We start from the raw sequence: 9,895 nt of genomic DNA, 5'->3' as shown, positions 1-9,895 counted from the left end.
GGCCGCCGTACCCCGTCCAACATGGCCACCGTACCCTGTCCAACATGGCCGCCGTACCTGCCGCCGGTGCTCCTCCCTGGACAGGAAGGCTCCAGACATGAAGAGGCTGTCCAGGCCGCGCAGGTCGAGGCGGCGCAGCGCGGTGAGGCGCGGCAGCAGCGCCAGCAGCGAGGCCTCCGTGATGCTGCTGCCGGGCAGCGCCAGGCCCTCCAGCCGCGGGCCGAGACCCTCGCCCACCTGAGGAAGAGGAGCGAGGAAGAACGACACCTTCACACACAGGAGGATTGAACTGTTCCACAGAGCCACGGAGAACAGGTCAGAGGTCAGGGGAAGGCGGCAGAGCTGAGCATGCTGACTCGGATATTATGGTTTAGACCAGAGGGGCCAACGGGCAGCCTGGGGGCCCAACAGGCGGTCTGGGGGCCCAACGGGGGCCCAACAGGCGGCCTGGGGGCCCAACAGGGGCCCAACGGGCAGCCTGGGGGCCCAACAGGGCGTATGATTGCGCGGCAGGGGCCCAACGGGCAGCCTGGGGGCCCAACAGGCGGTCTGGGGGCCCAACGGGGGCCCAACGGGCGGCCTGGGGGCCCAACAGGGCGGCCCAACGGGCGGCCCAAGAGGCGGCCTGGGGGCCCAACGTGCGGCCTGGGGGCTCATTGGGCAGCCTGGGGGCCCAACAGGCGGCCTGGGGGCCCAAAGGGCGGCCCGGGGGCCAGTTGTGGCCCTTCCACTGAGGTCTATAATGATGCTAATTTCTGCCCAGCTCAGAGATGCAGAGTTTCTATTTTTAATTGAAGATGTTAAATACAAAGTTTTCATAATGAAACTTTAACTATAACGTCGTCTTCAGCCAGAAACAAACCATCTTCAGTTACAAGTTTAATTCTAACTGAGGGAATGAAACATGGTTTCCACGCGCTGCCTTTCCGGCCGCCATGATGATGATGACATCATCATCATGGCTGCCTTTCCGGCCGCATGATGATGATGTCATCATCAGTACATTGAACTATGACCTCATCAGTCCAACTGTGGGTTTTACAGCATAACAGCAGGTGGATCATACCAGCCGCTGATAGGTGGGTCAGCTGCTGGTGGGCGGAGCCTCTCAGCCTGGGGTCAGAGGTCGCCTGGTAGTGAAACCAGCAGGTCTTACCTGCAGCAGCAGCAACCTGGAGACGCTGAAGCCGTCCAGCTGGCTGATCCTCAGGCTGCAGCACCGCCGCCGGGCCAGGCGGCCCACCAGAGCCAGCGCCGCCGTCGAGGCCGGGAAGCTGAAGGTCACGTCCTTCTGCACACAGACAGCGGCGGTTAGAGGAGGCCCAGCTTCCCGCTTCACCTGCAGGGGGCGGGGCCACCTGGAAGCGCAGGTCCTGGCTGGCGGCGTACCAGCTGCGGCACACCAGCGACGCCTCCTTCCTGTCTGCGGCGTGGAGGAAAGTCAGGACGTAAACCAGAACCTGCAGCGACAGAAACATGGATAAGCCTGAACACATGGTCCCTGTGGTGAAACATGGTGGCGGCAGCGTCATGCTCTGGGCATGCCTTTCTTTGTTCCCTCTGGTTCTGGATGCTGAGCAGCTGGACAGACTTTTACTCCTTTACTTTAGGACAGTTGTCATAGTGTGTAACCATGGCAACAAGGTATGGTTTTACAACTGGGAGCAGCTGATTAGTCTCAAAAGCACCAATAGAACGTGAACTTTGACCCCAAATCCCAGAGGAGTAGAAAAGAAGCTGGATTAGTAGAGCTACTGATAGCTGATGATGTCATCACGTTGCCGTGGAATATCGTCTCTGCTCCCTGGATGTTGAGCTGTTAGCATATTAGCATTTGACTGTCCTGCAGCAGCAGCCTTCAGTCAGAGGCTTATTCAGATTCGCTGGAGGACTGACTGCGACTGGAGCTCCTTCCAGCATCCACAACGACTCTTTGATGATGTGACTGATTAAAACATTAAATGTCTTTAATTTGGGATGAATAGATTATTACTGAACTGACGCTGAACCCTGCAGGTGGAAACTGGTCATCCGTCACCTGCTGCTGAATGCAGTGGAGCAGAGACTCACCTCCAGCGGCAGCTCAGGTGGAACATCTTCTTCCATCGCCTCGATGTTAGCAAACTCTGATCATCTCCGCTCGTCTCTGACTTTAGCTCTGAAGCTAGTTCCCTCAGAGAGCAGGAAACATGGCGGCTCCTCTCATTTTTTAATAAACCCTATTGATTTCCGTCAGGAGACGTTAATGAAGCGCAGCTTCACCGCCTGACATCACAATAAAAGCTGTTTTCCACCTTTAACCCCGCGGAGCCGCAGCCACTCGCCACAGGAAGCTGCTTCGCCTCACTTTGGTCAGCTGACCACAAAGAGGCGGGGCTTCGCGCCACGCTGAGGGAATCTCTTCTGTGATTGGCGGTTGCGTTGTTAGGCAACAGCTGACGCTCCGACGTAACGATATGGCAAGGTTATGGCAGGCCGTTTTAACATAAAATCTAAGTGTACCTTCTCTGAAACACAGAAACGTGTGTCTAACTATTTTCATGTTTTTGAGTGTAATTAAATGTAGATTTCTGTACAGGGGTTACTTTAGGTGAGGAACCTTTCAAAACGAATGTTATTTTATTACATTGTAAGAAACCAAAGACTCATAATAACAGAAATGAAAAGAAACTGGCTGTCAGTGCAATACCTTATATGCAGTTTATACATATATATATACAGGGGTGAAAGTAGTTTTAAATTCTTGGGGGTACTATAACAAAAAAAATGTATATACATGATTAATTTTTTTGTGAAGCGATAAAAGCTGGTATCTCTTGAACTGCTACAAAATAAAGCTGTATTTCCTCCTTCAGCCCACTGGCTGCCATGTTGACACCTTGAGATGCCATGAGACCTAAATCCTGAACATCATGGCATGGAGAGCATCCCAGTTTTCCATGTCTGGCATATAACCATTCATTTTATCTGTTAAACTGGTTCTACTGGTCCTGTGTCCAGACAGAGGGATAATCAGCAGCCCAGCATCATGACCTGTTTGTTCTGAAGATCCTGCAGCTTCTCTTCCTAACATGGCGCCTCCTCACCCTGACTCTCACACTGACAGGAGGAACCACAGAGCTCTGTTAGGTTAAAGCTCATCTTCTGAAGTTGGGATGTTTTTCCTCCAACAGGTTCCAGAGGAATCACCTCAAACCAGATGTTGGACTGGATTTTATTTCAATTTCATTTGTGAATGTTAGAGCCTCATTTTCAACAGTGGAGCTATACAGGTTGAACAAGGTTATTATTTTAGAGAAAATCTCATCAACATCAATATTTCCACTAAATAAGAGGCAAAAAAAAGTCTGATAAAGTAAAAGCCTCTCAGACTCTGAGCTCAAGGCACCAAACTGTATTTTTATATTAGACAATTAATTTAATGTCACATAATTATGGCGGTAGAAGCCATTAGTTTGTTAAATACTGAATGAAACATATTTACYGTGTTTGATGTTTGTTGTAAATGACATATAATCACACAGATCGAGGTAATTAGTCCAAGTTTGTCGTTTATTGAACGTTCAGAAACTACAGCGGCTGTAAAGGTCAAAGGTAAACAACCCGAACAGGTGATCAACTCTAATATACGTGCGTTGAGGTTCATCCCAGGTGAGGCTCAGCTGCTGCTGCCTCACCTGCTTCACTTCTGAGCATTTGAATGGGAAAATGCGAAAATCTAGTGATTTTGAAGAAAAGTAACATCAAATTTGGTTAAATTAAATAAAAAATAGGTACTTTATAGTACAAACCACAGGGTGAAAATATCTTTATAAATGATTTTATTATTATATATCATTTTTCCATGATGACAGGTGAGGCTCCTGCCTCCCCTGACCACACGTCACTGATATATATATATATATATATATCATATATATATGATAAACAGCTCTTACATCACAAATAAAACAAACATTTGACAGCAGCAATATCACAATACTTTAATATCTCTAACATGCAGCTTATTGTGTAACTAAGTAAATATGTTTAATCTAAAATTCAGAGTAAAACATTTATACAAATGAGCATAAAGCATTCAAAGTAAAAATGTAGATAAAACATTGAGACAATAATCAGAAAGACTGATGATAGTTACTTTATATTCACAAATCATTTTACAGAATAAAATCAATGTTGACATCATTGATGTTAATATTGTTCTAGTTTAAAATCAATAGTGTTTCAGGTTGAGCTAAAGCTGCAGCAGTGATTCCACTTATAAGGCCAGTTATTATTTTAGTAAACTTGTGATGAACAACAACAAAACAAAGACCAGACTTTCATTTCTGGAGTACCAGTCAACTATGAAATGAGCTTCATCTCCTTTCCAATCCCTCCCCTCTTCCTCCTTCATCCCACTCATCCTCGCTCTCATCCCATCCCGCCGCGCCGCGTTGCAGCTGCAGCTGCGCAGGAGGAAAATCGGCAGGGTTGCAGCTCCGAGAAGCTGAGCGAAGCGTCGTGGAGCTGGCAGAGAGGGACGTGTCCGGTCTGGGGCTGAGGACGGGGTCCGGAGGACGCAGCGAGGCGGAGAGGGACCGCTGGAAGAGACGGAGGACAGGACCGTTACAGGAAGTCCATCACTAGCTTGAGGCTCGTTTCCAGCAGCTCTGAACGTCTGCAAACTGAAACCTTCATAAAATAACTTTCCTCACAGGTTCTCTGCTGAATTCAAGTCTGGGCTTTGACTAGGCCATTCTAATCCATGAATCTGCTCTAATATGAGCCCTACATCGCAGCTCTGGCTGTAAAACTTCCCAGCTCTGCTTTACTTTGTGTTCCTTGTTCATAAATCCCAGTAAAACAGTTGAAGATGGCTGTTGGAAGGGACTTTCAGCTAACAGGAGAGCTTGCTAGCTAGCAGGTGAGCCTCTGAGGTGTTTACCTGCAGTGAGATGCTGGACTTGCTGCTCCTCTCTTTGACCCGAGCCAGAGCTCCTTTCAGTCCAGACGACCTCTCCGTCATCTCCAGAGCCGCTCGCAGCAGTCTGGGTGTCTCGGACTTGAGAGAAGCCGCCGGTACCGGAGCCGGTTCCTTAGCTTCCTCTTTGGGTTCAGGCTTTTTGCCCTTATTAAGCATCTTCCTGTGGTGAAAAGGTGTTACAGGAAGAGGTGAAGAGGAATGCTGAAGGCGCTGGAAGATAATCTGGATGCTAACCTGGCCTTCTTGCGCAGCAGCTTCTTGGACTCGGGGTAGTGGACCAGGATCTCGTTCAGGTCTTTCTTGTCCAGGATGAACAGGTTTGCAAACCCATGAGCGATCACGTTGGCCGTGCGCCGGTTGACTCCGCCCACCGCTAGCAAACTGAGAACCAGACAGCTTGATCAGGACAGGAAGCCGGTCCAAACAGGAGGAAGTGAAGAAGATGTGGTGGAACATCAAGCCTGTCAGACTTTGCTGCCTGTCAGACTTTGCTGCCTGTCAGGCTTTGCTGCCTGTCAGGCTTTGCTGCCTGTCAGGCTTTGCTGCCTGTCAGACTTTGCTGCCTGTCAGACTTTGCTGCCTGTCAGACTTTGCTGCCTGTCAGGCTGCGCTGCCTGTCAGGCTGCGCTGCCTGTCAGGCTGCGCTGCCTGTCAGGCTGCGCTGCCTGTCAGACTTTGCTGCCTGTCAGACTGTGCTCAGAGCATCGTGACACAAACCCGAATGAACTAAAAACAATCTGACCTGTGCCACATCTGGCAAGTTAATCTGACTCTCTACAGGTTGTTTCCTATTTCTTTGTTGTGATCTGTGTTTTCCTGTGTAGTTATTTTGAGATTTTCTGTGTTTAGTCCTGTCTTCCCTGTTGATTGTTTCCCAGCTGTGTCTCGTTCCCTGATTACCCTCCTCGTGTATTTAAGTCCACCTGTTGTCTTTGTCTCTTGTCTTTGTCCTCGTCTAATGTCATTCGTTCTTCGTGTCTCTCCGTCGTGTCTAACCAGTCTGTTTCCTGTGCCGCCCCTGTGGATTCCATCATTAAATTGATCATTTTCAACCTCAGCCTGGATCTGCCTGTCTTCCCTCACCTCACCAAACCTCTAAATCATGACATTCTGATTATTGAAGGTTTTTCACTTGTCCTTATTAGGAAGCTCAGGTGAAAATGAAGATTCAGAGGAATTAAAGATATAAACTAAAATAATAAAATAACTCCTCAGAGAGCAGAACCGGGTCAGGCAGAACGTCTTCAGCTTCAGTCCGACTCCAGGCAGAAACATTCATCTGAGTCACTCTGACTACGTGTCTGATTTTACGGTTTCATGAAACCTTGCAGTTTTCTGTACCTTATCTCTCCAAACACAGATCCTGCTCTCAGCGTAGCAAACACCGTCCTCTCATCGGGACCTCCAACCACCTGCACCTCCCCTGCTTTGATGATGTACATCTCCCGGCCCACTTCGCCCTGGGGGGCAGGTAGCAAGCACACGGTCAGGCATAACGCTAGCTGCTCATGCTAGCTTTCAGAGGGGAGGTTCACCTTTTTGCAGACGTAATCTCCAGGCAGGTAGACGACCGAGCGCAGACTCTTCAGCATGTCAAAGATCATCTGCCTGTCACAGCCCTGGGATGCAGGAAGACACGTCGGTTCTTCACACCCGCAGCCATGACACCAGCAGACGCAGGTTAACACCCGGCAGGTGGCTTTAGCGCTTCCTCACCTGGAACAGAGGGACTTTGCTCACGATGGAGTAGTTGACGTCTACAGCGATGTCCAGGCGCATTTTATCTGGTAGCTGGGTCAGAAGCTCCTGCTCATCTGGAGGCAAACATCCAGATGTGAAGCATTAACAGCAGCTCAGGTCACCAACCACCAACAGGTGGCGCTCTCCTTACCCAGCATGCCTTGTGACTGCCAGGTGTAGTTGTACCAGGTCTTGACGCGGTTCTGGACGTCTTTGGGGATGCGGTAGGACGTCATGTATTTGATGGTGTTGTCCATGCAGGTGCGGTAGTAGGTCTGAGCCGCGGTGGCCGCACCGACGACGTCACGCATCTGACATACAAGCAAGGCAGCAGTTGCTGGTTTGACACCTGGAGTGCAGTTAAGCAACCACACCTACCTGACCAATCATGATGGAGAAGGCGAAGACGCCAACGAAGTAGTTGATGAGCTGGAATACGATCTCAAACAGGGAGGTGGGATCCGGCAGACCGCCGATGGTGATCAGAGTTTTCACCGCAAAGTAGTAACAGCGAATATAACTGAGGAAAGAAGGAGCTTTGATTTTTAACAAAACATTTATTTACAATATTAAAGTTCACAGAATACAATTAAAAACACAAGATATTCACATCAGAACAAGCTTAAAAAATAATTAAATAAGGTACTTTTAAATAACAGTTTCCCTTTGAGGAGGAGGAGGAGGAGGAGGAGGAGGAGGAAGAGGAGGAGGAGGAGGAGGAGGAGGAAGAGGAGGAGGAGGAGGAGGAGCAGGAGGGGGAGGAGGAGGAGGAGGAGGAGGAGGAGGGGGAGGAGGAGGGGGGGAGAGGAAGAAGAAGAGGAAGAAGAAGAAGAAAAAGAAAAAGAAAAAAGAAGAAGAAAAAGAAGAAGAAGAAGAAGAAGAAGAGCGGTCAGAACTGGTGAGGATGAGTAAATATTGACAGGCTGCCGTTTGTAAAGGTCAAAACCCAACAGCAATGATTTGGTCCGTTAAAGGAGGAAAATATGGGAATAATTTTTCAATGTCATGTTTTCACCATGTCATTCATTCATTTAGAAATGTCACAGTTTCAAAGTAAATGTTTATTTAGCAAGCAAAATATTTACTAGCTAGATATTTAGCTCCAAATTTTAGCGAGGAGCTAGCTAAATATTGTGTTTGTAAGCTAAGTATTTAGCTAGCTCAGAGCTAACTAGTTTGGAGCTACATTATTAGCTTGCTGTCTAAATACCATGTAGTTAAAAATTTAGTTTAAATATTTTACTTTATGCAAAATATTTAATTAGTAAGCGAAACATTTACCTACTAAATATTTAGTTCCAATCAAAAATACTTAGTTAGCCAGTTAAATATTTAGTATGTCAACTAAGTACTTAACTTGCCAGGAGCTAACTAATTTGGAGCTAAATAGTTAGCTATATCAATAAATACTTATGGAGCTAATTATTTAGTTCACCACCTAAATGATAACCAACTTATTTAAATATTTAGCTCAAAAGATTTAGTTAGCAAGCTAACTGTTTAGCTCTAGTCCAAACTAAATGTTGATCTCTGAGCTAGCACAACCTTTAGTTTGCAAAGTGTGACCTTCCCCGACCTGTTGCCGACCCCGTTGTAGACCCACTGCGTGGCCCCCAGTCCGATGTAGGAGGACGCCCAGTGGTAGAGGCAGGCGTTGCAGTGAAGACAGTAGAGAAGATATGTGGTGGTTCGGATCACCCTGAAACACAGAGCCGCCTTCCATTTTACTAACGCACATCAAACTGCATCTCCCAGCATGCATTGTGCCAGACGTGAGGAGTTTTCTGCTGCCTTGATGAGAGACAGAGATATTTGCCTCGATTCACCTGAAGAGACCCTAACTTTACCAACAATAAATCATTATTATTAAGTAGATGAACCAAATATCGATGGCGGTTTTGCTTCGCAGCAGCAGGATGCATCTAATGAGCTGGGACTCTGTTCTGTCTTGGTTTGTCGTGCAACTGGGAGAGCGATTCCCAGAGGCTGACCTGTAGATGTAGGCTTTGGTCAGGATGGCCTCCAGTCGCTCATTGAACTCAAAAAATGAGTTGATCTGCAGAGGAGCCGACAGACAACAGAAACCTCTCAGCTTCGTTTCTAATGTTTTGAGAAGAGGAGAATCTCCGCATCATTTCAGTTCAGCGGCCGACCTTCAGCAGGCGAGGTAACCGCAGCAGAGGGTTGATGCCCGTCTTAAAGTACAGCAGCTCTAGAGGAACGAGGCTGGCCACGTCGAACTGCAAAGCAAATCAGGAGTCAGGAAGCATTCACGGAAAAACTCACAGGAAAATTTACTGAAAAATTAAATGAAAAATGTCTTCCAGTCCTGATCTGTTTACCTTGAAGCGTTTGGTTTTCATGTAATTCTTTCTCATTTCCTTCTTGTCACACTGTCACAATAAAACAAAACGTGGAATCAGAGAAATGAGACGTTGCTCGTTATGGAACTGCACAGTATTCCCAGATTATCCCAGATTATTCCGAGGTTGCCTCACCACGATGTCTCCTCCGCGGACGAACTGCAGGCGCGGCTGAAACACGGCGATGTCCAGGATGTAGATGAGGTCACAGGCGTAGTCGGCCAGCAGCCAGTAGGGGGCGTTTTGGGGCGTCTGGTAGGGGAACGCCCAGCGGACCGGGATCAACCACACGTTCCAGTTCCAGGCCGCAGAAACCAGGAACATCCACAGAACGTACAGGATGTCTGGGGACAGATTACAGACGCGCACGATGAAGAGAGGGAGAACCAGGAGGTGGCAGCAGGTACTGCGGGATTCTCACTGGTGAAAGGGTCGATGCTGGCGGGGAATCGGATCGGCCAACAGGCCCGGATCCATCGAGTCTCCTTTCCTCCAGACACCCCGCTTCCTGCCCCGCCGACACACTGACCTCCTAACCTGCCTTCCTCCTCATCCTCCTCTTCCTCACCCTGGGGGGCAGCTGGAGGCTGAGGGGGAGCTGAGGAAGAAACAACAGAGAAACATGATTGGGCAGAGAGACGGAACCGACTGGACCCGACCCGACCAGAACTGGGTTCTGCTGGTAGGAATATGGCAGTCAGTGGAGGTTCTGGTTCTGGTTTGGTGTGGACCAGAAATTCCCTGCGAGTTCTACGAGACGCTGCTGCTGACCTGTGACCTCTGCGCTTGATCATCATCAGCATGGCGGATATTGGGGGCGTAGTGG

The 9,895-nt window shown here is 48.4% G+C and overlaps 2 protein-coding genes across 3 annotated transcripts in view; both read right to left on the bottom strand.

Annotated features, from left to right (window-relative positions):
• Positions 1-2,731, bottom strand: part of fbxl9 (F-box and leucine rich repeat protein) — a 13,371-nt gene extending 10,640 nt beyond the window's left edge. Inside the window, exons 1-4 of the mRNA XM_017305184.1 lie at positions 2,071-2,731; positions 1,359-1,460; positions 1,157-1,291; positions 58-237 (exon numbers count right to left, since the gene is read on the bottom strand). Coding sequence (XP_017160673.1) covers positions 58-237; positions 1,157-1,291; positions 1,359-1,460; positions 2,071-2,106 — 453 coding nt within the window. The 5' untranslated portion in view covers positions 2,107-2,731. The remainder of the gene's footprint in view (positions 1-57; positions 238-1,156; positions 1,292-1,358; positions 1,461-2,070) is intronic.
• A 1,394-nt stretch (positions 2,732-4,125) lies between these two features.
• Positions 4,126-9,895, bottom strand: part of LOC103466852 (cyclic nucleotide-gated cation channel beta-3-like) — a 26,854-nt gene continuing 21,084 nt past the window's right edge. For both annotated transcript variants that reach the window (XM_017305211.1, XM_017305212.1), the window contains exons 19-32: positions 9,491-9,790; positions 9,205-9,413; positions 9,049-9,099; positions 8,860-8,946; positions 8,698-8,762; positions 8,283-8,405; positions 7,085-7,226; positions 6,858-7,017; positions 6,683-6,780; positions 6,502-6,585; positions 6,308-6,426; positions 5,201-5,347; positions 4,928-5,126; positions 4,126-4,583 (exon numbers count right to left, since the gene is read on the bottom strand). In XM_017305211.1, the coding sequence (XP_017160700.1) occupies positions 4,359-4,583; positions 4,928-5,126; positions 5,201-5,347; positions 6,308-6,426; positions 6,502-6,585; positions 6,683-6,780; positions 6,858-7,017; positions 7,085-7,226; positions 8,283-8,405; positions 8,698-8,762; positions 8,860-8,946; positions 9,049-9,099; positions 9,205-9,413; positions 9,491-9,790 (2,009 nt within the window). In that variant the 3' untranslated portion in view covers positions 4,126-4,358. The remainder of the gene's footprint in view (positions 4,584-4,927; positions 5,127-5,200; positions 5,348-6,307; positions 6,427-6,501; positions 6,586-6,682; positions 6,781-6,857; positions 7,018-7,084; positions 7,227-8,282; positions 8,406-8,697; positions 8,763-8,859; positions 8,947-9,048; positions 9,100-9,204; positions 9,414-9,490; positions 9,791-9,895) is intronic.

This window comes from Poecilia reticulata, linkage group LG6, assembly GCF_000633615.1.
Source record: "Poecilia reticulata strain Guanapo linkage group LG6, Guppy_female_1.0+MT, whole genome shotgun sequence".
Taxonomy (NCBI): Eukaryota; Metazoa; Chordata; class Actinopteri; order Cyprinodontiformes; family Poeciliidae; genus Poecilia; species Poecilia reticulata.
The sequence above is the reverse complement of the archived record's forward strand: the minus strand, read 5'-3'. Positions and strand labels throughout refer to the sequence as shown.